This window comes from Chamaea fasciata, unplaced genomic scaffold (assembly GCF_029207755.1).
Source record: "Chamaea fasciata isolate MVZ Bird 193981 ecotype frontalis unplaced genomic scaffold, bChaFas1.0.hap1 SCAF_1, whole genome shotgun sequence".
NCBI lineage: Eukaryota > Metazoa > Chordata > Aves > Passeriformes > Sylviidae > Chamaea > Chamaea fasciata.
This window is the reverse complement of record NW_027094086.1, coordinates 52,199,425-52,227,139: the sequence shown is the minus strand read 5'-3', so window position 1 is coordinate 52,227,139 and position 27,715 is coordinate 52,199,425. Positions and strand designations below refer to the sequence as shown.

Sequence of the window (27,715 nt, the reverse complement as noted above, 5' to 3'; positions counted from 1 at the left end):
CCCAGCGCCGGGCCGTGGGCTGCCCGCGGCGGCGCTGAGGCGCGGGCGGCGCGGCGGGAGCGGCGGCGGCCGGAGCGCAGGAGCGGGCAAGGAGCGCTGCGAGCCGGGGAGATGTCCGCCCCGTGCGGCAGCCTCGTGCGGTACCTGTTCCCAGCCCTGCTGCTGCACGGTGAGTGCGGGGCCGGCGCGGCTGCCGGCGGCTCTCGGCCCGCGGGGTGCCCCCAAAAGCGGCTGGGGTGCGAGGGGGCCCCAGAGCCTCACTGGCGGGGCAGAGGGCGCGGGTGGGTGCGCTGTCCCGTCGTGGCCGCGGGCGCTGGGTCCCGCCTGCCAGGGACAGAGGTCTGGCAGAGGATGGGAAGCGGGCAGCCCCCGCTGGCTCTGCCTGAGCCCCGTGTTAGCGGCAGCCCTGCGCAGCACGCGTGGGAGCGGCAGCCGCCGGCGTGGGTAAAACCGCGCCGAAAGCTCCCCGCTCCCAAGTGTGTGTCGGCGGATTCTGTTGCAGCCTGGGACTGCTTGGATGGAGCGCTTGGTCCGACACCTCGCACAAAGTTTCCTTACTCACCTCCGGGCAAGAGCTGGCGCCGCCGAACTCCGGCGCGTTCGGCCGAGACACCCTGCGGGGCCCGCGTTCCTCCTCTTATCGGGAAAAGTTTTTTGCCGTGGAGGTGTTATCTGGGAAGCCTTCGGTAGCAAAGCGTGCCAGCACCGGATCTTATGCCCAACTAAAATTGTTTTGCTGCAGAGTACAAAAATTCTGGGTGTTATTACACACAGTCCTGCTTTGACAGCCTCTCAGTTTAACCCTGAACTGATGTCTCTCTGAAACTGCATAGTAGGCAAAATTTTAGTGAGAAAAGTCAGCGTATTTAAACTTGAAAATTCAGCTTGTAAGTTCATTTGTGGGCCTTTAAACAGATAACCCATCTTTCCAGAAAGCCAGTGTTCTTCAAGAGAAACTTCTGAAAAGGAGGCGGTTTAATGAGCTGCTTAGGTATGTCTAACATTTGGCAGCCAGATTTGAAAAATCTGGGTATGATATCCTTCTGAAAGTGTGACTCAAGCTACTCGGTTACAGCATCATTTTGAAGAGTGTTCCTAATTCTGAAGTCCTTTGTAGCATCCAGCATCCGCCATCCAGTTAAATTTCTTAGGACCCCATGCTTAGTCGTAAAAAGAGAATTTTTTTTTTAACTGCTAAAATGCAAGTGACCTACATGGGTTCAGTGGGAGATCTGTGAGCTGGGGTTAAGGATTTCAAAGCTATTCCTGGGGTTGATTTTATGAAGCAGGGATTGTCTCTCTCTGTGTTTGTACAAGTGCTAAGCACACACTATGGCGTTTAATAAATAATAAAGAGCATGGGCTTCTGATGGTATATTTTGTTTAGAGAAAGAAAGAGTAGGAGGCTCTGATCCCCAGGAGGGGGTTTTATACTCTTCTCACAGCTCAGCTATGAGATCCGGAGAGCGTAGAAACATGTTTAGCTGAGCCAGACCTGACAGGACGCCAGAGGTGTTCTTTAAACTCTGTGATTTGAGATGTAAAAGTTGAAATGGGAGACTTGAATTTAGAGGGTAAAGAGAGGAGGTGTAATTGCAGGGTTGGACTCCCTGGCTCATCTGCTTGGAATTACAGAGCAGAGCTGAATGCTGACTGGAGCAGGAAACAAATCAGGGCCAGTGATCAGATCAAAACAGCAGCTGCCAAAAGAGGATGATGAAGGAAAGGCATCCATTTCTTCCATCTACAGTTATATTTCACCAAATAATATAAACCTAAGTTCTTGTAGAAAGATACAAATCACTGCCTTGTGCATGATGACGAACACCTTGGTAGTGTAGCAGTTCACAGTTTGGATCAGTTTCAAGAGTTTGGAAACTATTGCCCTCTTACAAACTTGAAAATTGTATCAGTGGCATATAATGCACAGAAATGTAGCCCTTGGAAATGTGTTTACCATGTTGGCTTTTACTTGGTCTAGAGCTTTTCCATCCATGCCATAAAGTCAGTAGAAGCATCCTTCGATCAGCGGCTATCCCAAATTGCTAATGTGTAAGAATAACCAGCAATCCCAGGGGATTGCAGTGTTAAGCTTCTTTGCAGCATACAGTGTTTTCTTTCTGGATTTCTGTTGCATATGGCAATTTGAGGGTTAATAGTGAGTGTGGGTGGGTGGGTGGTTGAGGATTTTTAGGGCTTAAAGCTTTGTGACACAAGTTAAAACGTCCTGTAAGGCTAAAGCTTCTGCTTTCATTACATTAAGAAATGCCTACTTTAACGTCACTGAGTTGAAATTTGGAAAAACTAGTCTTCATTAATCAAAATAAAACCTGTACATGTACAGTGTCACCAAAAAAAAAGAAAAAAAAAAAAAAAAAGGTTTGCAGCTGGAAGTTGTCCATTATCACTGTTTTCTTTGCTGAGACAAAAAGCCACAGAAGTTTCAGATGTCAAACACTAAGATCATTCAGCTCCAAAAAACCTGAATAATAAGAGCTACGGTCAAGTGGATTCAAAACAAATTTGGCTAATTTCTTTTGTAAACATAGCCTTTTTTAATTTTTATAAATACAGATGCTGAAAAAACTTTAGTGTATTTCTGATTATGCTACTGTTAGAGTAATGAGTTAGAAACTTTAAAACAATTAGTTGATAACATCATGGAAATGGTACTAATAAAGATGATGAAAACAAGATTGATAGGCTTTTCAGAGCAAAGCTGTTTATGCTTTTAAAAGTTTTCTGTCAATGTTGCTTAAATTGGTTACATAGTAGTGTTTTATTTCAAAACTTTTTCAGGAAAATGATAAGTAAATGCATCAGGAGATATAAATATCCATAGCCATAAAGTGAACATATATTGTGCTCTGTGCTAGAGACATATGTGATCAGTTTCCTCAGTTAAATAATGCATTTTAAAATCTGGAAGACAATAAAAGGACAGGAGGACAGGACACATGGCTTTGTGTAAGGCTTGGAGAATTTGCAGGGAGAGTTAGAAGATGGACTAAATTTTATTCACAATTTTGTCAGCGTAAATTCAATTTCACAGATTTTTGTAGCTTGACTGCGGGCTAACACAGTGGTAAGATGTTGATGTCATCAACAGAAAGGGCAATTTTTTTGTGCTCTGTAGGGTGTCTGTAGAAAGTAGGCTGGCACACAATGGGGCCCAAAAGTAGCCTCAACCACACGGGAGGCAAACTCCTTCAGCTTTTGGAGGCAAGGGTAGTATTTCATTAGTGAGGTGATTATTTAGGGCTGATAGAGGGTAGGATTATATGTAATGAGTTTGCTTAGCGCTGTCTTTACCCCGACACAAGTCCCGGGGGAGTTGGGGGCAGTTCTGCATGAATAAACTCCAGTGCCAAGGTGTGGGTACAGGATGGAGCAGATGTCTCTGACAGAGAGCAGATGTTTCTTGCAAAAAGGGCAAGACCAAACTACCACTGATACTGTACTGCACTGACATCCCAGCGCTGCACCCATTCCTGTCAGGGGCAGAGTTCCCACTGCCCTGAAGGAAGATGGGCTTTAACCTTCAGGGTTTCACAAAGAAACTCTCACTCTGGGCAGTGCCATTTCACCTTGCACAGGTACCAGCAGCTATCCCAATTAAGAGCTTCAGCTAAAGAGAGGTTATGGACTGTGTAACTGCTTGGCACTTGGTTCTCTGACCTCTTTCAAGAGAAGGCATTGAATAAGGACCAAGCTGAAAGGTAACAGGGGACCTCCCTGCTGGGCCTGTCAGCTTTGAGGGGGTTACTTTTTAGCTGTCCCATGTAAACATACTTTGGATCCCTCCTCAGGATTTTCCACGCACTGAAGCATTCATTTTGCCTCTCTTCGAAAGCTGCACTTGGAAACTCTGTGTGCACAAGAGAGGCAACAGATACATGTGAAAGGAAGTCATTGTCCTGTCTGCATCCCTGGCCGTAAAACCCGGCTTTCCTTTCCCAACCCTTTTGTTTGTAGTAGCTAATTTGGGCCCCAGTCTTGCGAGGACTCTTTGAAGTTTCAAGTGCAGGGAAAACACTGGTAAACACAGCTCGTGGCTTGGTAACAGGACATTATATTCTCCATGGCAATTATGTAAGCTTGCACTGGAGCTAAAAGCCTGTCATAGGCATTATCTGACACTATCCCACATCAAGAAAGAGCATAATCCAAATGTCTATTTATTTAATTGTGCAGGGCAACTGCCCAGATAAGGAGAGCTATAAAGTTAATCCAGCCAATTATTCTTTTATCTGTTGTAAGGTTTTTCCAGTTTCAAACAAGTTCTAACTTGAAAAGAGGTTGCTGCAGGAGTAAAGCATGAATGTTAAAAAGTTTCTGTCAGAGATTAAGCCATTGCTGGTTTTGAACTTACGCTATCACTCGAGGTTGTTTTACTTCATAATAAAATTTTGTTCTTCTGTATTTACATCACTAGAAATTAAAAAAAAAAAAAAAAAGGTTAAGTGGTTCCTGCTGAGCAATCCCAATCTAAATCCAGGTTTGAATCCTACTTTAAGGTAACATCTTTTCCCCAGTCTAGCAAAGGATGAACCTGCTGAACACCTGGTAGCTTTGAGACTGGTTTGAAGCGCTACACTTGAACATGTTCGAAGCCGTGGTTTAGATTCTGGTAGAGACGTTCATTAAACTGATAAAATCTAAACAGTTTAAGATTATTTGCCTTATACTTTAGCAGTCTGGCATAGCTGTGGGCAGAGTTTGGCCTGGGTGTTGAGGCACAAATTAAATTAAAACTATCTGTGTTCAAGCACAACTCTACTTATTATCTTTGTTGCAATTGTTCAGTATTTGCATGCTATTTTTCAGAAAACCAAAACATTCATTCTAGCAGCTTGCAGTTTTTTGCAGAAATGTTGGCAGAGAGCTTTGTCATAACCATTTTTGAAACACGTTTGTGTAACGGGCTGCCAACAGATTGCCCTTTTAAGATTTGTATTTTACTTGCAGCTATGTGCAGAAATCTTTGAAAAACTTGAAAGTAACCTATCTTCCCTTAACAATTATTTTTATCTTGAGTGGTTGTTCCCACATCAGATACAGGTTTATAGGTGAACATGAGAGCCTGAAGCCCTCTGTCTGGTGTGGTGCGTGCTCCTATCCACGTCAGGCGTGGCAGCTGTACAGGCCTCCACTTTCCCACTGAGATGGATGTTGGATCCTGCTCCTGCAAAGCGTGGTCTGGGATCACAGGCCCTCAAAGTTCTGTGTGATCTCTGAGGGTCTGGGCAGGGATCCCCAATGAGCTGTAGCACCTCTTGTGCTATATTCAGTTAGTTTTGTGCTAAAGCTGTGTCACTGCTAGGGCTTGATTTTGAAAGGGAAGCTGGATATCAGTTCATCATAAAATGATTTTGTTTTGCTACTTGGTATTTCAGGTGAATTCTGGATTTTTCCTTTTGGACTTGTTCCTTTGTGAAAACAAATGCTGTGGTTTGGGGGATACAGTCATAACCATCTCTAGTTGTGGTGTAGCTAAAGCGAGAGCCAACCAGAGGCTTCACAAAATTATTGTTATTGGTCTCGTGCAAAGATTTTGTTCGTTTGTTTGAAGTCTGTCACACTTTTGAGTAGTAACATAGTGGGTGGAGTTTGGTTTTATATTTTTAACAAGTGGGTAATATTCCTTCATAACACACAAAAGTCAGTCAGAGAGGGAGTCTGAAATATTCTCAGTTGAGTCTGAGATACTCAGTCATGGAGATACTGAAACCTACCATCTGTCAGTGCTGTAGAGAATAGCAGACTTGGATCTCTCTGAATGAAAGTAATGGCTCCAAATATGTTGCAACTGCATCTACTCTCCAAAGTGGGCTTCTAAAGAGTGGTGAAATTCTTTTCCCAGTTTGTGAATGCATGTTTTAACCTTGAGCCTTTCCAGCAATGTCTCATTTAACATGGCCAAATGGATCTTTTAAAATAAATGACATCATCCCTGCAGTTCCTCAGTTTTGCAGAACACCTCATGTGCACTGCCGGGGGTGGAGCAGGGGGGCACTGCACTGCCTTTGAGCACCTGCTGTGAGGAAAAACACAGAAGGTGGTGTTTGGTTTACTGCTCTGGGTGGGAAGCATATCACTGCTCTCAGTGTTTGACCTGCAGATGGTACAAAGGGAAGGTACATCTCCTTTGTATGGCAGTTGTATCTACAGGCGTACATCAGTAACTACAGAAGCGCTGAAATTACTTCTTTGTAAGGAAGTTTGCAATAAATTAAGTATTTCCTTGCTCCAGCAAGGCCAACACAAGTAAAGGTCCCATTGCTGTCTCTTAATTTTATACTGTATTTCATATTCTGTTATTCTGGTCCCGCGATGTTGTTTAGCATTATTGAGAGCAGCCCCAAGGAGAAAGACCTGAAGGTGTTGGTTGATGAGAAGCTCAACATGACCCAGCAGTGTGTGCTCAGAGCCCAGAAAGCCAAACATCCCAGCCTGCATCCAAAGCAGAGTGGGCAGCAGGGCAAAGCAGGGGATTCTATCCCTCTGCTCTGCTCTGGTGAGATCCCATTTCAAGTACTGTGTCCGGTTCTGGGCTCTGCAGTGTAAGAAGCACATGGACATGCTGGAGCAAGTCCAGAGGAAGCCATGAAGATGCTCAGAGGGCTGGAGCACCTCTCCTATGGCAACAGGCTGGTAGAGCTGGGGTTGTTCAGCCTGGAGAAGGTTCAGGGTGGACCTTAGAGCACCTTCCAGTACCTAAAGAGATCCTGCAAGAGAGCTGGAGAGGGAGTTTTTACTAAGGCATGTAGTAATAGGACAGGGGCTTTAAACTGAAAGAGGGCAGGTTTAGATTAGATCCAAATCTAATCCTTTCTTTCTTTAGGAAGTGTTTATTGTGAGGGTGATGAGGCAGTGGAAGAAGTTGCCTAGGAAAATTGTGGGTGCCTCATCCCTGGAAGTGTTCAAGACCAAACTCAATGGGACCTTGACCAGTCTGGTCCTGTGGAAGGTGTCCCTGCCCATGGTCAGGGGGAAGTGGAACTGGATAATTTTTAAGGTCTCTTCCAACCCAGACCATTCTATGTTTGTGTTTTCTGCATCTCTCCCTGTGTCTCTGCAGCCTTCATTATGTTCTTATGCCTCTCTTGATTACCTGAATTTGTTCTTGCCTTCATTTGTCACAGTTTGATGGATAGAGTCCCAAACAAATGCCCTCCTTGCTCTAGGGCTGTCCATGCAAATTTCCCTTCTGTTTCCTTGTTGGAGTTCATCATTTGAAAGTTGCAGACAGGATTACCTTCATGAGACATGGAGAGCTGAGACACAGTTGCTTTTGAGCTGTATCAAGGAAAAGACACTGTATAATACCACATAAAGTTTGACTCCTTTTCAAAAACCTCTTTTCATTATTTCCTTCAGGGAATAATTGGGAATGTCTGATGTGGTTACTGCGTTTTCTTCTTTGATATGTGCACATACAAGATGGTGTCCTCCCACAGAAGGATTTTTGCTTGAAGAAATTAAATCCCCAAGTATGTCTAAATGAATAAATCATTTCTAAATGCGTCTGTATTCATGAGTCATATGACATGAACTAGGCAAAATACAACTGCATAACAGAAAGTGGTACAATAAATATGCCTTGGAAATAGCCAGTTGAACAATTTCAAAACCTCCTTGTGATGGCAGATTTCAGATGTTTAACAACTTCAAAAGAAAATGCGGATTTTCAAAGTCTTTTTTCAATGTGAGATAATTTGCCTGCAGGAGACACCATGTTGAAAGTTAGCACTGGTGGCTACAACCTCTGCCCTTTACCTTGTATAGACATGAAGCACAGACCCTACCTAGTCAATCCTGCCTCTCCAAAGATGTAGTTGGTTCAAGCAGAGCATCACCCTTGTCATGGCTACATCATTTCTGGCTGCAGAATGGGAGTTGTTTGATGCTAGCATGAGTTACTCTGCTCAGCAGTGTAGAAATACCTGAGAAATACCTGACTTCCAGAAAGGGAGAAATACTGAACCCCTGAAAATCAGGCTTTTTGTGAGGGCATCTCAGACAGCATGCTCAAATATCAAAGGATCCCTAATATTTACTACCCTATAGAGAGCAAGGCTATAAATTCTCATTCACATTGAAGAATTGTTTGTAACCTGCAACATAACAAAGCTATCAGATTTTCCAGAAAAGATTTTGTGAGGTTGTATTCATTAATCTCGTTAAATCCTGGTGTTGTTCAATGGTGAGCACTGTCTGGGTTGAGGTGTTTATTGTATTTTTTCTAATCATTTTTTACCCTGGCTCCTGGAAAAGTGTTTGCTTCTGTTTAGCTGAGGAACTGCTGTTTTTAAATGGTTGACATGTATTTATAATTTTGGCAATGCCATTTTCCCAGGTGTTGCCCAAGTTTCTTCCAGAAAGTCTAAGACCTAGCCAAGATCTAGCCAACATAATGAATTTTTTTTTTTTAAATGAGAAATGGGAAAGGCTTAAGAAAGTATCTACCTCACACCAGGCATGTGCCCAAATGTCAGATGAGGCCTGGGGCATAAAGCATAGGGTCTTATACTGGATGGCTCTCACTGGTGATCCCCTGCAGCCCCGGATCAGCTGAGAAGGCAGCAGAAAATATGGGGAAAAATCCCAGACCCTGCCCCTGGAAGCATGTTACAGTGAGACATCCCATTCCTCAGATGGCTGCCCCAACTTCCCAGGCACACGAACAGCCCCTTCTCCCCACCCCTTATCCATTTTGTAGCCCTCTGGTGCTCAAATTCCTTCTGGCAATGTAATACAGTTTTCAACACATTATGTAAAGTTCATGTTTGTCACCTTTTAACCCCTAGATGTGGGGTTTTCTTTTGATCCATGTTTTCCAACATATCTAAGAGCAGGCGGTGTCTAAAAGAGTAAAGGCACATTCCTTTTGAAGCGATGTATTCATTTTGTTTAATTAATATTGTGTAGAGAGCATGCTGGTGGATTTTGTATGTATACATTGCTAGAAACCAAAATTACTGTGTGCTGGAGATAAAGTTAGCTTTTGAAATTCCTTTTCCCCTTTAAAATAAAAATAGAAGGATCTGCCTTTAATTGACCACCTCAGTCATCACAGAGGCTTCCTGTGTGTAGAGGGTTTGCTTTTAATATCTGTTTTCCCTTGACTTTAAAGAGCAGTCTTTATTTGCAAGTTTATTATAGAAGCGTTCAAATTAAAGGCGGGCTGAAACCACAGAGTTTGTGTCCGGATCTGGATGCAGCTTTCTGAAAGTTTGAAGGTCTAAGTTTTTGATTGTCCTCACCAGAGATTACAGAGGTGTCTATAAAGTTCAGTTTCAGAGCCACATCTCCTGGGTGTGGGAAACACAACACTTCAGTTTGAGCTCTTTCCCCCAGTTTATTTAATAAATTTATGTAGTGGATTATTTGTGGTGCGACAGAAAGGAAGAACTCCTCATAATTTTTTTTTTTTAGGTGAGGAAATAAATGTAAACAGGATTTGCCCAGACACATAACAATATGAACAAGTGTCATTCAACACGAGATGGTCACAATATCCTGTATCACATTGAAGCCCTACTCAGCAGGGTCTCATGATATAATTTACACTTTCTGTCACAGGGCTGGGAGAAGGTTCTGCTCTTCTTCACCCAGACAGCAGGTCCCACCCTCGGTCCTTGGAGAAGAGTGCCTGGAGGGCTTTCAAGGAGTCACAGTGCCATCATATGCTGAAACACCTTCACAATGGAGCCCGGATCACTGTACAGATGCCTCCCAATATTGAGGGCCACTGGGTCTCTACTGGGTAAGGAAAGATAAAACAAGATGCTAGGGATGGGGAACAGAAGATGACAAAAAAGCAGAGAGGGAAGGATGAATATTCCCACTTTCAACAGCAGAAATATTTTGTTTAATACGGTGATGTTCTAAATTCCAGATGCTCTCTATATGTTTATGCATAAAAGGAGAAGAAGCAGCATTATGTACATTAAAATAGCGTGCGATAAAGCTGTCTTGATGAATTAATTTATTGTCTGGATTTTAAGCAGCATGCTGTGAAATATCTTTAAATTTCTCTGAATAGGAAGGAGCCTACCAAGCTGCCAAAATGGATGCTCATTCAAACATAACATTCTACTGTATGTCTTCATGCATTAGATCCATTGAATGGATCCTTGTCTTCAGAGCATGTGTCTAGCACAGGTTTTATCAGCAAAAGAAATTAAGAAGCTGTATTTCACTAGTCCTGTTACTCTTTAGACCTGATGACTTGTATTTCAGTGAGCTGTTTTGCTTTCTGTGTCTCAGCAGGCAATATTCACATGCTCATTGGAAATGGCTTGTAGTAGGAAAGACTGGGGTTTTTTAACAGAAAGGAGTGTATTTCAGGATGAGAGGAAATGGTCTCAAGTTACACATGGGGAGGTTTAGATTAGAATTTAAGAAAAATTTCTTCACTGTAAGAGTAGTCAGGCATTGGAATAGGCTGCTCGGGGAAGTGGTGGGATTAACATCTCTGGAAGTGTTCAAAAGATGTGTGGATGTGGCACTTGGGATGTGGTTTAGTGGTGAACATTGTGGTGCTGGGTTAGTGGCAGGACTCAATAGTCTTAGAGGTCTTTTCCAACCTTAACAATTCTACAGTTCTGTGTCTATTAAGCAGTCAAGAGGTAACAAGGAAAACAAGTTTGAAGGCATAGAAGCTTCCTACAGGAAGTGGAATTTAACTGCCACTTACACTTGTAGGAAAAACAAAAAAAGGTGACATCGGGAAGAAAGAGAAAAAACCTGAATATTGCACAGTCCAAATTCAAGCCAAGTAGAAGTTTTGCATTAACGAAAGTTTGTATTAACTGCCACCCCTGTTGAATGTTTGAGTGGAAAAGCTCAGGACATGATCCTGCCTATCCGCAGCAGACCAGAGATCATGGAGTTACGCAGAGAAGCTTCTAGAGCAGCTTATAAGCCAATTCTTTATGCTGTTCCCTGGACATATGGCATTTCACTTTCTGATGTTATCAGTCATTCTGCTAAATCTACCGTGCGAAAGAGAGCAATAGATGTTTAATAAGCTGCCACTATTTTCAATGAAAATTGAGTCACATGGTGGTCCCTAGACAAAAGGCAAAAGCAAAACACGATTCAAAGTATTTAAGCCTACAAGATAAAGCCTTTAGATACGATCACCATGAAACAGCGTATTAATAGCAGCAGAGGGAATTGTGGGATAATCAGCAGGCCACAGATGCCTAGTTCCATTTTACTCCCATTCCTGCTGAAGGGATATCAGCACCCAGGTGTCTCTGTGGACCCATGTGGGTCTCATTGCCTGTAGTATACATGATGTGCCACCTTGCTAAAATTTTGTTTCCACACTTCCTTTCCTCCCACAGCTGCGAGGTTAGAGCAGGCCCAGAGTTCATCACCAGATCTTACAGGTTCTACCACAACAACACGTTCAAGGCCTATCAGTTCTACTACGGTGGCAATCGCTGCACGAACCCCATCTACACCTTAGTCATACAAGGCAAGATCCGCCTCCGGCAGGCGTCCTGGATCATCCGCGGGGGCACCGAGGCCGACTACCAGCTCCGCAACATACAGATCATCTGCCACAACGAAGCTGTAGCCAAAAAATTAAGTGAGCTGGTGAACCAGACGTGTCCTGGATTTATCCCAGAAGATAGTCCCTGGGAGCAGGATGTGAGCTATGATTTGCTGAGAGAAGAGAACGGCTGTGAATGCACCAAAGCTCTGAATTTTGCCATGCACGAACTCCAGCTGATCCGAGTGGAGAAGCAGTACCTGCACCACAATTTAGACCACCTTGTGGAGGAGCTATTCCTCGGAGACATTCACACTGATGCTACTCAGAGGAGGTACTATCGGCCCTCCAGTTACCAACCTCCTCTTCAAAATGCCAAGGTACGTGTTGTGGGGGGTTGCATATATCCTCTTTTTAAGGTACTGGTGACAAAGCCCAAATCACTCAGTTCTTCTGAGTAAGTGCACTGGTGTAACCTAAAATGAAAGTGTGCTTCTAATACAGGGGGTTGATTACAGCCTTAATTAACAGGGGATAACAGAAATTACTGCAAATATGCAAAAAAAAAAAAAAAAAAACCCTCAATAAAGGCCACTCTGAAGATGGAATCAGAGATTTGTAGGCAGAAGTGGGAGTGGTTGGCTGGGACTATGGCTGTAGGCTAGCAGCTGAGAGGAAGGTTTCATATAGAACTGAGATAGCAGAGGAACAGGCATAGGTGGGTGCTTCTGTAGCTGTGGGGACACCAGGCAGAGAGGAAATCGAATGTCAATATCAGCATATGGAAGTTGGGTGGTTCCATAACCTGGAGAGGAGACAAGGAAATTGGAAGGTAAACACATGGAAGGGGCAGCATGAAGAGAAAAAAAAAATAGGGACTGCATAGGTCATGGATGCAGACACAGGCACACACATTAATGAAATGAAAAACAGGTGAATTTTGAATGGAGCTCTAATTCCACTGGATAATTCAGTGTTCAAAGGGGCCTCAAAGTGCCCTCAGCTTCATCGGGAACTGATCAACCCATAGTAGGCTAAATAAAAGACAGGAAGCGCTGATGACCTGTAAAGGGAATGCTGTCATAGATCTTTCCTGGTGACATTTCAAAGGCAGACAGCAATTGGAACCAGGATTGCCAGGTGCTGCTGCCATCGGTGTGCTCCTGCTGGGCATTACCACAGCATCACTTCCAGCTAGTGGATTACCACCATTTTTAGTCATCTTATCACAAATGGTTCAAAAATCAGTTACAGCTTATCAGCAATAGCAGGAAAAACAACAGGAGAAGGGAGAGTTTTGATGAAAAAGGTTTGGCTTTCCCTTCCATTCAAAACCATCTGCGCTGGGTTGTTTCTGTCTCCTGTGAACAAAATATTTTCGTAAGTTAGGTCCTTATCTGATCTGCCTTTAGTTGCTTTGTAACCTGGCCTAGGGATCATTTTAATCCACAGTTGACTGTTTTGCTGTATGAAAACTGTGGTAATTTCTGTCATTCTTATGCTGTCTTGAAGTGACCAAGGACAAATTTGAGTTCTCTTTTTAAACTTACCTTCCCAAAATAGAGAGTTTCAGCAGCAGCAGATGTATCACGGCACAATCCTCTGCAAAATATTTTTTTGTTTTCCTGTAATTGATTCAAACAACTACATCAACTTTCACTTCACTGATTTGAGAGTGAGGATTCTTTCCTAGATCTCTTCCTTGCAGGTATCTGTAGATACAAATTATCAGACACTAACTGTATTGTATCTGTTCTAGAAAATATTGTAGATCTTTTTCCAACCTCTTGAAACAGACAAAATCTTGATTTAAATCACTGTGGCTGAGTATGTTTTCTGGTCTAATCTAGGTGTCTTACTCTGAGCTGATATATAAGATAGTAAATGCCTACACTTCCACCTTGTAGTCATTTCATTACAGTCAGAGCAGTCAGATGTACTTTCAGCCCTCTTTGGAAAATTAGGATTGTTGTCCAGGCCTGCTGTAATTTTAGATTTTCCTGCCTGTCCTGCTACTGTAGCATCCCTTTTTCTCTCTAAAATATAGTGGCTCTAAAATACAATGTTCAAATTTAAGGGACCAAATTTTGCATAAGAGAGGTGTGTTTCTTGAGACAGGTTAGCTAAGAGAAGCTGGGCCTGCTGATAATAGGCTTTCAGCATGATATAAATAGCAATACCAAAAAATGTGCCTTTGCTTCAGCTGCTGTGAAAAATTCCAGGATATGGGTTTGTACCTAAGCATAAAGATCCCTATACCAACAGGTTCTCTACAGGCACTCTGACCTACTGTTTGCCAAATGTAGGAAGAATAGTAACAGAAGTGCTTTCTTTCTTTTTTTTTTTTTTTTTGAAGTCCAGGCAAACATACCGTTGAAAGGTTATAACCCTTCCTTTTTGAACTCTTTTCCGTTTCTAATTGTTGCTCCACTGGGACCCAGCTGAAAATGAGTTTAAATGCTAAATTGAGTTTAAAACTACAAGTCACAGACTCCTCTGGAAACTGGACACCATGAATAAATAGAAACGTTAAATCAACTTGTTTTTTTAAGGTTTCTACAGCCATACCAAGAGGTTGGGGAGGCCAGGAAATTGCTTCTGAAGTGAATCAGGTGTATTGTGAGGAATCTTTCATTTAAGGCTTTTTTCATTTCCTTTTTATTTATTTATATTTTAGACTCATAAAGGCCTGCCTAAAATAAGTTAAGAGGATTCACATTTTGAGTTAAATTTATAGTTAAGCCTCTATATAGAAGACAGTTCCACCCAGCCCAAGAGTTTACACAGCCTGTAAGTTGGATGTGGTAGCCACATTCATTACTTATGTGGTTGAAATGAATGGTAATTAAAAGCAAATGATTGCTGGATATGTTAGGAATGCCAAAGCCACATGATCAGGACTTTAAACAAATAGAATTGGACCTTATCCAAATTCCTGCAGCGATTTCACCACGGGATGGTAAATCAAAAGGGCTGTCCGAAAACCAGACAGCTTTATGCTGAGCTACAAATCTGAAAAAATTCACAGATTACCCTATCTCAAGTGTTCATATAGAATCAGGGAGCTTATAAAAACATATCATATGTCATCTCTTAAGGCTTTACGAATTCTCGTAGATAAGAACATTCCTTAAACAAATTCCTCCTGTAAAATACGTGGAAGTTCTTGAGTGCAAATGATGAATATGTCACTATATAGATTTATCTTGGCTGTCTTCTAACCTGGCTCAAGATACTAGTTAGGACTGGCTGATGATGACTGGAGATGAACATCTTTGATGTCTCTTGACATTGCAGGTTTATCAAGTGATTCAATCTATCACACATGGAGGTTCTTCAGCCAGCATGAGAGAGCACATGGGTGGGAAGGGAAGGATGGGGGAACTGCTTGGCCATCATCACATATATTACACAAAATGTTCCCCATTAGGACAGCACCAAGGAGGCTGCCTGATTAGTTGTAATATCACAAAAGTATACAGGGACGTGTAGCATGAAGGAAGGCTTGAATGCAGTTTTCATTGTCTGTGCAGGACAGAAAATGTCTTCAGAAATGTCTGCTCTAAGCTACAGAAAACGTGTATAATAGCAGTACTGGGAGACTTATTTCACATGTAATTGCTTCAGCAATATTACTTTGTAAACAAAGAACTCCTTGTGCTATTTTATCATGTGACAGAGTAACGGGAAATATCAGAGCAGGACTGTGATGACCGGTCATTCTGGTTAGATCATTACTTAGGAATAAGGCTGACATGGTCTGGAACATCACAAGAAGTCTAAAAACTGCAAGGATAACCTTCACTCTTTGTCATGCTCAATCAGTTGCTGGACACACTCTTTCAGTAAGATGTTTTCCCTTTAAAATGTGACTCTAATTAATCAATTCTCTATTACAACTTTATTCATCTCTGGGACCTGACTTCCATCAGCAGCCTGGAATTTGCAGCTGATACAGATTCAATGTATGGAGACTGGTGCTTGAGCTTTCTTTTAGTCAAGAAAGAACAAAGTGTGCAAGGTTTTCTGTGCTTTTCAAAAATTTGAGTCTTCATCTCTTTGAAACACAGTGACTTCATCTCTAGGGGAGTGCTATGTACTTGTGAAGCTCCCAGGAAAATGCAATCATAATTTAATAAATAGATGTTAAACATGTGAAGCACCTCAGAGAACCAAAAAGTATAATTTTGGCAGACAAAACTCCTTTGTTCGCCTGACTAGTGTCACTAGACTTCTAGATAAAGGCAACACTTCAAGGGTGTCTTTTGTCCATTGTTACTTGAAAAGGGCTCTTGGTAGGAAAATTATGAGGGGAAGCAAAGTAGGAATATTCAGAAGAATGGTCAAATGGGTTAATTCCAGGTTTATGAACAATAACAGTGTGTGTGGTGCCCTACAGAGCTGAGGAAGCAAGGAGCTTTTAGCTGAGGTTGGCCCTTGCTATGCTCCACAGCAGTCTCGGCTGTAGCCCTGTGCCTTTGAAGGTGCCACATCTGCACTTATCAAGGTCTGCTCTGCAGCTGCAGTAAAAGCCTGTCCGAACTCACCAGGGATCAAAATTAACTATTTAGCCTAGTAAAATAAAGCCCAGGCTTTCAGGTCAACTCAGCATATGTATCTGAACTACTGACACCTTCCTTTGTTTGGCATCTAAGCACAGCGGCTTCATCTTTTGTAAAAGGGCAGGGGACACTCAGTGGTAATACTGCATGGTTTAGAGGGCTATATAGGATACTTTTTAAAGGCAAAATAAATACATAAGGCAGCTTTATTTGGGAATACTTTATTCTTGAAAATGGACATTCAAGCTGTCCCTTCAGGTTTTCCAGGAATCATTTTTGTTAATACTTCGTAAAACAATCAGGTCACCATAATTTAGTATCATTTTAATGGGACAGATGGCATGCAAGCATATTCATCTGAGAAGTCTGGTTTTCTCTTTGTTCTTGTCTTTTGCCTGGGCTAAAGTCATTTATACCAGAAAAGAACAACCAGCATTTCATGTTGGTTTTGTTTATTTCAGATTTATGCAGGGTTGTGCAACAGAATCAACATCATGGATCAGACGGTTGTGTAATGGTAGTGCCTTGAGATTCCTTCACTATCTTTCTCTTCATAAGAGCAGTTAATAAAAACCATTCCTCAATATCTTAGAATATATGGTACACATTTGCAGATAAATCTGAGTGTATCTCCACCCTCCTTCCCACTGCAGCACCTCTGTTCCCCACCGAAAGAAATATCCATCTGACAACTCTGCAAAGGAGTTACTGCTCTCTCCAGCATTTTACTTGCCTCAAGATTTTTAATTAAAGTTTTAAATCTTCCTTTTTCTTCATTCCATTTGGCAGGCTGAGTTACAACTGTGTCAGCTGTGCTTGTCAACTCCCCAGAGCCAGGCTAATGCACATTAGTCAACTCAGCTTCATGAGGTCATGCAAAGCCTGCAAATTATCACTTTTGTACTGGAGAGAATTTGTGGTCATTTTTTAAAGTGTTGTCTTGGTCTGCAGTTATCTACAGTGGTGGAGGAGCAAGCCTGATACTATCCTGAGCAATTCATAAATGTGTCCTTCCTTTGGACTTGGCTCCTTGGCAATGTGAAGCAAAGCCATCCAACTTTTTTTGTTGAGCTGGAAGCATTTCCTTGAACTGATGTTCTCCCAAGAATTTCCATTTATACTTATCCTGGGAGCACTAGTTACTTACACTAACACCTGGTGCTGTGTTTCCTTGGGTGGTGAGGTTTGAAGTGTCCTGACCAGGCATGACTCAGTCCAGTCCCACCTAGTCCTGCCAGTGACACGTGGTATTCAGGGGTGTGCAAGACCACGGCTGAGCGTGGCTTTTCTCTCCCCTCTTCTTCGGCTCTTCCCATTATCGTAATATGTGCATTCACATGGCAGGGGTTTCCTACCCCAGCTTTTGAGGCTGTTGGCCCCTCCAACATCCCAGGGTACTGGTTAGATCTATACTGCACACACAGTTTCAAGCCTGAGCCCATGCTTGAGGAAACCCGATGCCTGGTCCCTCATCTCACATCTCCCTGCAGCAAGGATATGCTTGGTACAATGTGACAGACCCAGTCACATCCTATGTGGCATAGCCATGGTCAAATAATTAGTCCTGGGCAGCCATAGGATTCCACAGAACTTAAGAGAAAATTAAACTCTGCTGGAAGGGTTTATGTTTCTGACTATCCATAGCAATTGGGAAAGAGATGAAGGAACCTCATCCTTGTTTGCTTTTTTAAATTAGAATCCCCCTTGCTTGGCTTCCAGAGCTCTAGCCTTATTACCACTTCAGCTGAGACAGGAGGGGAGAGTGATTAAAAAAAAAAATGTTGGTGGGAATTTTCAGATTCTAAGCCATTTTCTCCCCAGCTACAAGAACTGAGTTTTCAGCCAGAGATTCAGGCTTGTTTTGGCACACATGGCTTTGTGGATTAGTTCAGAAACTGGCTTTAAAGAAACACCTGGAAGGATGAGGAATGGTGGCATTATGGCTTTGGCGTTGCAGAGCTGCAAGGAGCCACCCATCATAGGAAGGGATCTTCCAGCTATTTCAGGACCTAGTCCTTCTAGCAAGGCCCCCCCATTAAAAATATTGCACTCTGCACCTAAGATAATCAAAACATAGATCTTCATCCTGTCCTCTGCTCGTTTTATTGCTTTTTAGTTTATGGCACGCCCCAATGAGCTTTTTATTAGAGAGTTCTTAATTGTGTTTGGACTCAAACATCCTCTGTCTCTCTTCCCTATTTTCTTTGAACGCCTGTTTTTAGAAAATAATCTTTCCCTGAAACACATGGAAAGGGAGTGATTTGTAAAGCTTCAGATAATGTAATTAAGAGCCAAGAGCAGTTGACCTAAAAAGAGCAAGAGCAAAATATACAGTCGATTGTTAAACATAAATTACTCCATAATTAAGTTAAATTGCCTCATAACGGAGCTAGCTTTTTCCCTTGCCCATTACTTGAGCAAAAATCATACTGAGGGAGTTTATACGTGGCATATTCTTCCACTAAGAAGTTTATAATGTTGTGAAAGATAGCATCACGGTAAAAAAGGTTTATGTGGGCTTAGATTCAAATGGTGGTCTCAAGAAAGCAATGCATTCAGAGTACATCCATGTGAGGGGCCAGAGCCAGCTGGTGTCTCACAGCTGTGAAAGGGATGTTTCTGCTTCCACCTCTCCCTGCTGCACTCGCCATTCAATGCAAAAAGCGCCTGGTTACCTCAGCCCCTTCATGTGGGCACACTGTCACTGACTGGAAGGTCATCAGGTTGGGCATTCCTTAGCAGCCCAACTGGCCAGACCTTCACAGCTGGTGCAAAGCCTTCAGAATTAGAAGGGCTGCACAGAGTTACAGTAGTTCAGGACCACAGTGGTAAAGGGCTAGGTGAACCACGGACAAGTAACAGAGAGTTAACAAGGACCTTCCTAGAGTTTGCCAAAGGAGTCACTTCTGCTCGCAGTGTAATGGCGGCCACTGGTGACCAAAAAAAGAAAACAGGCTGAATTGTTTGGTTTTCTTTAGATTTTGAACAAGGGCAACAGAAATCACTGGTTCCCAGGTTAAATTGCCTTGGCTCACAAACTTTTTGGAGGACGGATTCCTGGGAGGAAAATGTGAATTTAAACCAAACCAATATACTGCTCTGCCAGGGTCTCCTCTGGGAGATGACAGAAGCTTTCAAATTCACTTCAGTAGAGAAGGGACTGTAGCAGAAATTCTCTCCTACTATTGATGGATTCAACTTATATAAGCTATGTTTAGTTTTATAGCACTGTCTTTTTCTTGCTTTCTGACTTGACTTTATGTGAGTGGGGCGATCACAACCACAAAGTTACTGTCACCAGTGCCCTTAATGTGTCAGGGAACAGTGCAGCCAGTCTGCCCCATGGCAGGACAGAAATGTGTGGTTAAAAGGCACTGGCATCCTGATCTCCAGGAAGAAAAAGCATTATTTCTATTACAATTGAAATATACTTTTTGTATATATATCTGCCCTAATTTCACCAGTTGCAGTTAAATTACTCAATTAAATGTTCTTTGTATTTCACTAAGGTACTAATGGACTTTGCACCCGCTTGCAGAATTTAGCTGAAAAAAACATATCTTAAAAATTTGGTTACAAGCTCCACAGTGGGAAAGGACTACATCCACTTTAAGTGCATGCTGACATGTGGTCTCCAGAAGACCATGTGTTTTGGCATGGAAAAACCCTTGGGAGATCACCAAGTCCAAACTCCTTCCTCCTCAGAGCAGGGCTGTTGGCCAGCACTGGTTCAGATCAACAAACACAGATACCTCTGTGCCTTCATCTCTCAATGACACTCCTCGATCCTTCCTAGAGAGAAGGGGGTGCACTGGGGGGTTACTCACATCCACCACATTCAAGCTGTGAAGTGTTTTCGTGAGATGCATCGAGTTAAGAGCTAAAGCTCAAACTGCAGCCATCTGGGAGATTTACAGAAATACTTTTTCTTTGTACACCTTTCCAGCCTTCTTTTCTGAGGCCTCTCTGAGCACCCTCCATAACATAAATGCTTATATTCACTGCTCCTACTTTAAAGTCCATGTGAGCTGCTATGAAGTCAACATTTCTCCAATCACTGCCTTCAGCCGTGGCTCACTTGAAGGGTGACATTCACACAATCTTCATTAGTGCCCTGAATTCCTCCAAAAAATTACCATAGGTAGCTTCAGAGAATCAACGTACAAACCCCACAATATATTTCTTTTACACATATTAAATAGGTTTTATATTTGCCCCATCCCAGACCAGTCAGTCATCCCAAGTCCTCTCAGCAATAGTGAAATCAATGAAATGGCTGCTGTTCTATGTCCCTGAGATGTAGAATAATGGTCTATGTGCAAAGTAACTATAAATGGTGTCACATAGGACGTAGAAGCCTCAGCCTGAAATTGCTTCCACTCCTGCCTCAGACTTGGATTCTGCAGACCCCGCCTAAGACACCCCAGGTATTCGCATTTGGGGCCAGGGGTACTTGGCTGCTTGAGACTGCTGCATGGCCATGGTAAGCCACCCTGGAGCTTGGCATGCACCACAGACCCTGTTCCTGCTGGAGGGGGCCATAAAGCTTTCACCATGTCCAGCAGCAGCCGGTCATATCACACACTCCTCAAACTTGTGTTAAGGCTTAAAAGCTGAGAGAGTTTAAAAAGCACTTGGTACTGCTCTCCCAAGGTGCCATCCAGAAAGAAAGAAGTTGTTATGACACCCATGTTTATCTACAATGCTTAAAATTAACAACTTAAAGAAAGACAGATAAAGAAGACCTCAGCAAATGTATTGATTTCTGACACAAGCTTTGCAAAATCCCTATCACGGTATATTACCATCTGCTAGCTTCTCATATGATTTGAAGGATAAAGTCAGCCTTTTCTAGATCCTGAACTAAAATGTTAATTTCAGATAAATGCAGTCAAGGGAAATAAACTCCCATGTGCTAAACCAAACGGTACCACTAATAAGATCAGAAATGACGATGCATTCCTTAAAATGTGGAGCTAGTGTCACTTCAGCATGCAGTGGCTGGCCTGATGCATTGCCCTGTATCCCAGATGATGCTTACTGAGTGCTCCTCTACTTTGTTTCAGAACCATGACCGCTCGTGCATCGCGTGCAGGATCATCTACCGCTCGGACGAGCACCACCCACCCATCCTGCCCCCCAAGGCAGACCTGACCATCGGGCTGCACGGGGAGTGGGTGAGCCAGCGCTGTGAGGTGCGGCCGGAGGTGCTCTTCCTGACTCGGCACTTCATCTTCCACGACAACAACAACACCTGGGAGGGCCACTACTACCACTACTCTGACCCCATCTGCAAGCACCCCACATTCACCATCTATGCCAAGGGACGCTACAGCCGGGGAGTCCACTCGTCCAAAGTCATGGGTGGCACAGAGTTTGTGTTCAAAGGTAGAGTAGCTTGATACAATGGGGAGGAAGGTAGTTATGGACCAAAGCAGTTTGCTCATAATGACTTGGTTGCTTATGATTTCGTTCTGTGATTTCTTGGGAAGTTTGCAGGCATTGTGTGAATGCTCAGCCAAACTATACAGCTGCATGGCATTTCGCACCACTGAAGTAATACACATTTGAGGCAGAGGTCTTTACACAAAAGAAAATAAGACTTCACATTCCTTAGTGATCTTGAAGTCCAGTGGCCAGACATCAAGCCTCTAAGAGAAGTGGTTAGATCTGTGTCCTAGGGCTCCTTCAGTAGAGAGAAAAAAGCATCTTCAGAAGGCATTTCAGATCTGAAGCAGCATAAATGATTTTCTGTAGAAGACAGACACAGCAGCATGCATCTTTTCATGTGCTCCCAAGGGGCCCTCCAGCAAATGAGGGTGTCTCTAAAGACAGCTCTGATAAAAGATGCCAGAACGAAGACAAGATGTATCCAACCCAAACCCATCGAGTACTTTGGAAAGCAGCTCTCAGTGGTGATGCCACCCACAGCTCAGAAGCTTTCCAGTGCAAACAGCCCCATGGCACCCTGCTTAAAAAGAGCTCAGGGGCCTGAACCACTCACACAAAAAAACATCGCCAAAACACAATATCCCACCATGGCACCAGCCCCAGCAGAGCCTCTGGTAGCCTCAAGCCCTCTGAAGGCTCTTCTTATTTCAGTTACCATATTAGAAGTGTAAAGCATCTTGCATGGGCCTAATTTAGAAAAACATCCAGCTAGAAGAAATAATCTACTAATCTGAGATTTTTGTAGGAGGTGGGAGATAGCCTTGCCTGTCAGAGCTTTGGCATTTTAGAGCATGTCCCAGCTCAGATCCTGGCATGAAATCCAGTTTCTGCTGGCATTTCTGGTTTATGTTGTTCCAACTTACCTACAGATCAAGGTCACTAATTTAGGTAAAACTTTCAGGTTCAATTTCTGTAAATTACCTTTTACACCAGGTATTTACCTTTTAGAGTAAATAACGTGAACTGTAGAGCCATTGAGTCAAATGGCTGTTTATTAAAGCTCAGGAAAAGCTCCCAACAAATCTTGCTATAAAATGATCTGCAAGGGAATCTGGGATTTGGTATGTTGGGAGGCATGAGGGATGGTTATTTGCTTCTGTTTTCATCAGCACCAATCCATTCAGATCCCCTTTTCTTGATCTACAATGGCAAACACACTCCAGGAAAAATCTCTATTCAGCTTCTGCAGGCTCAATTATTTTGGCTTTTCCCAACTTTTTTAACTTGGCTGGAAAATGAAACTTTATGTGCCTTAAACTCCTTTGAAGTACAGGCAGGTTGGAACTAAAGAAGCTGCAGCAGTTCTGTATTTGATACTACAAGCTGCAGACAATGTTTAGAGATGAGAAAAAAACCATCTTTCTGTAGGTCATCTATATTTTATAATTCATGCAAAAAAGGACAGGCATATAGGATGACAGTGCAACTGGTGTTTTCCATATTTTCCAATGGGAACAAATTATTTTATTAGGTTTACAGGATGGCTAACAAATGTTAAGAAATGATGAAAAATAGTGATAAATGCTCCACTTATGAATTAATACAGACGGTAATAAAACATGAGTAAAGTTTTATTGTTTCCTCTTTTCCCTATCTCCTAGTATAACCAACCAGGCTTTATCTGTAAAGGATTGTCTGGAATTTATGAAAAGCTCTGCCTAGTCTCTGGCTGAGATATGTGGCTGTCAGGTTTTCTTCAACTGAGTTGGAGGGGGGTTGTTCTGTGCAAAAAGCCATTTTTGCACAACAAAGACAAAGGCATAAAATGTTGCTTATAGATTTGCTGGCCACACCTGTAATGTGAAAAAATAAATTTAAGTAGAAACAAGGGGAGACAATTTTGATTTAAGAGGTGTGCCCCAATCTGCATGTTGGCTTTGCTTTTGTCTTTGTCCCTCTGCTAACAGCTCCCCTCTTCCTCTCTCACAGTGAATCACATGAAGGTCACTCCCATGGATATATCCACAGCCTCGCTGCTCAACGTCTTCAATGGGAATGAGTGTGGAGCACAGGGATCCTGGCAGGTTGGGGTTCAGCAGGACGTCACCCACACCAACGGCTGCATCGCGCTTGGCATCCGCCTACCTCACACCGAGTACGAAATCTTCAAGATGGAGCAGGATGCCCGGGGCAGGTACCTGCTGTACAATGGACAGAGACCCAGCGACGGCTCCAGCCCTGACCGACCTGAGAAAAGAGCCACTTCCTACCAGATGCCTTTAATTCAGTGCGCCTCATCAGTACCCAGATCTGAAGAGTCACCAGAGGAGAATAAAATCAGGCTGTATAGCAGCAGGGCACCAGAAAAATATCCCAGCACCCCAGCTCTTGCTTTGTTGTTTATTTGTACTGTGTCATATTGGGACATTCTCAGCTAGAAGCGAGGAAAACTTATTTTTCGTGACTACAAAGCCAGGATTCCACTGGACTGGGGGTTGTTTTTCTTCAGACAGAAAAGGACATTTATTTTCTTGATGCACTTGAATGCCTGAGAACTGTTGTTCTTTTCCTTACTTCCCTCTTCCTCCTCGAATCCCGAACGGCACTCGTTTGATGTTAGTGCTTTGAACTTCATCCAGTCTGATCCCTGGCCTGACACGACTGCACAAAAGTAATTGCACTTTAGGACTGCAGACTTCTGGGGGGAGGGAGGGGGTCTCGTTTTTTGGTTTTTTGTTTTGTGTTTTTTTAACTGCTAGGATGAACTCTATGATCCTGCTTCAGTCATCTCTGCCATCTTACTGTTGTGGTACTCTTATCCCCAATGCCCAGTCTCTCATCAGAATTTAGCTCTGGGGAAGGGCTCGGTGTTGTGCCAGTACTGTGATAGCAGCTTCCCCCTCTGACTTCACAGCTCTGATGTAGATATGTATATAATGAGGAAACCCACAAAGATTTATCTTACCATTATCTCACAGCTCATAATACAGAAAGAATCAGCAAATCAACAGCCCTCTGTTCAAAAAGTGCTAAATGGTTGATATCCCTAATTAAAAAAAAAATACTCCAAGTAATTTAAGCTGGTTTTACAATCATTAAGTTGTAAAAATAACCGGTGGTTTACTATTTTCTCATTCAATTAACTTAGCTGTGTAATTGCTTCGAGGCCTCCCTTTGTATCTAGTGAGTAGTTACAACCAAGCCCCCTCAAAGCCAGCCAGCAGCAGCAATTTTCCTGTCGGATGCACAGAGTGCAGGTAAGCTGCCAATACAAGGCTGCAGGAAAGACTTCTCTTTCCATATTCCTGAGGCCTTACATATTCCATGTGCAGTACTTGGGCCAGCTGGGTGGGCAGAGTAAAGCAAGTGGAATGTAATGTGTTCTGCAGGCCTATTTAGCAGCATCTTTTTATTCATGTGACCTCATGTAAGATCAGGGTAAAGGGTTACAGCAGCAAGCACACCGTAGTCCCTTGTAGAGCAAGAAAGCAGCACTAAACACACCCTCGGATGGAGGAACACCAGCCCAGTCTTAGAGAGGGAGGAGCAAAAGAGGCACTAATGCAACCATATCCTTCCTTTTCTCCTTGCTGAACTGTCTCAACACATGCCACGGTTTCCTAGAGCTTAAATCAGCATTGGTTTGGGGAGACACTGCTGGGTGGACAGACACAGCCCTCAGAGAGCATTTGTCAACTAGAGCCTGCCCTGGGAACTCTCAGGTTTCCCTCAGTGGTGAATATATCCTTTTGTGCACTGATGCAAATCAGAGCAGACTCTGGAAGCAGTAGGGGAGATGTTTAAGGCCAGCAAGGAGTCAGAAGTTCATAGATGAACCATGCTCCTCTGCTGTAATGGGGAGTGAACTGAGGGCATAGCTTAATCTTGCATTTGGGCTGTGGCTTTTACTGATGTACATGTTTTGCCTCACAGGAGGAGCAGGAACATCTGTAAGAAACATAAGGAGTAAAGTTGTAGCGTTTCTTCGCAGTATAAGCAGCTGCTAGCTGCCCAGCCCAGTACTGTGTCAGAAAAAGAACCTTTAATGTATGATTTTCAGTATCCTAGGAAAAGTATATTTTGAATGAAGGTCTTTCAACTTTACATAGTGAGTCTTCATACTGACTACAATAGCAAACACATTCCTTGAAATCATGGATGTGAATTTCCTCAGAGTTGGAACTGAAGCAGTTCACCTAGTTTCGAGACAGCAGGAAGACAGAGGGAAGGAGCAGTATCATAGATAGACATGCTGCTGAGTCAGACCACATCTTTCATGTTTTTTCCTCAGACAAACGAAAAGTCACAAAAAACTGTTTCTTAAGAGTCAGGAATGGAGCTCAGGTTGGCTCAGTAGTTACCAGAGAAAGTGTTTATCCATCCATTTGATGTCAGATCCTCCTTCAGCCTGTTGGAAGGATCTGAATGCCAACTCACCATGGTGAATTGAGCCCTATGAACAACAGCTGTTCTGATCAGCATTTCTTGATGGTTTTCTGCTCCATGCAGTGAAACCTACTTGAAGAGCCAGCTCTGGATCAGTTGCTGGTAGGGAGCACAGTTTTAACTAGAGGGTCAAAGAAGGAGACAGGATGCCTTTGACAGAGTAGTTATGAACCAGCATGGAGTTTGGTTTTCTCCAGACTGAGTTTTGTAGTCAGCAGAGTGACACCAGCATATCTCTAACTGGGTTACAGTCAAACAAGTCCCCTAAGTACCTGCTTCATTTCTGACTTCTGTTTGAGATCTAGCGGCAGGAATGAATTCACACTAGTTTTTATTTAAAAGGATGGGTACTTAGATCACACAAGACAAGCTGCTGTCACCACCATCGATCATTCCTATGTGGTCCTATCTGTGAAAAAATATCCATGGTTAGAAGTTGTCAGACTGTGTCACTTGCCTGTACAAGTGCCACACACAGCTCGATCCCAGCTGAAATCTGCACATGCTTGTGATGCAGGATGAAAGTAAAGACCAAAGAAACTGTTCCACAGCACAATTTTCTGTATTCATCAGGGCAATCATCTGCAGTTTTTAAGTGCCTTGTGGCTTCTCTGTAAATTGTCTAATGTCAAAAACGTTGCAACAGTTTCAAGAGAAAGATCTGTCTAGTTACAACCTCTAAAAGCATATTCAAGTCTCAGCTGTGTTTTGAATCACAGACTTGCAAAGGTCAAGGTTTTCCAAGGTTTATGGTTAGACTACATGAAAATGTGATTCACTGTACAAATTATACAATTAATGCTCTTTTTCCCCCCTGTTATTTAAAGACACGTAAAGAGGAAGTATTTTTAAAAGGTCTTCACAATGCAATACATGAAATCTGATTGGGGACTTCTGTAGTTTACTTGTAATGTTGACCAGAAACATACTTTTTATGATCTGGGTTCTTAGCATTTGCTGCACCAGCTTCCCTCCATGTGCCTATATATTTTTTTCTTTTAGCCAATACAAGTCATATTGGACAAAGCTGTAAGTCTTCAGAGTGCATAGCTTATGTGCTAGTCCATATTTTCTGTGAGGCTTCTCCTTGCTTCCAGGCACAGAATGAGGAGCTAAGCTTACCCCCTCTTTTGGTCTCATCACTCACTAAATTAACTGCTGCACAGCACCACATACATATGTGACACAATATATTCCATTCATTTTATTTCTCCAACCTGACCTCATGTGCTGGCAGCCCTGGCTGCTAAAGAAGTTAAGCTGCAAGTGGTTTAGCAGTGGAATATCTGCAAACCAGGCAATTTGTCCCTTGCTGAAATGCAGAAGGTTTAAAAAAAAAAAAAATTCCATTAATGTTGATATCTTCAGCTCCTGCCAATATTGCCAAGACAGGTGAAAGCTTTTCCCTCAGTAGTATTCTACTCAAGAATCCACCTCACAGAAGAAATGGCAACCTAAAGAAATTCTTGTTTTAAGAGCCTCTATTCAAGAAATAGGACAAAAGGGATCAGAAAAGTCAAAACAAGTGTTCTTGCTGTTTCTATATCACTTACATATTGTGCCTGCTGTCCTGGGGTAGAATGTCATTTCTATGAACAGAAGTCTGTATTTTAGGATATAATGTCAGTCTTGCTTGAGTCGGCGCGTGCTTGCCTAAAGTGCAGGATTTTAAAAGAAAAACAAATCGTTTTATTTTTGTAAAGTTATAGAAGATATTTTTCTTCTCAACTGTGTTCCAGATTAAACTGCTGGGGAAGTTTAAGCACTTGTTAAACTATTGATTGAAATAAAAAAGCCTAACTGTAAA

At 42.8% G+C, this 27,715-nt stretch overlaps 1 protein-coding gene across 1 annotated transcript; it reads left to right on the top strand.

Annotated features, from left to right (window-relative positions):
* On the top strand, positions 1–27,715 carry APCDD1 (APC down-regulated 1). Its single transcript, XM_066183517.1, has 5 exons — positions 1–169; positions 9,586–9,769; positions 11,358–11,889; positions 21,138–21,459; positions 23,452–27,715. Exons 1-5 carry the CDS (start codon positions 112–114, stop codon positions 23,898–23,900), a joined length of 1,545 nt encoding a protein of 514 aa, XP_066039614.1. The 5' UTR covers positions 1–111; the 3' UTR covers positions 23,901–27,715.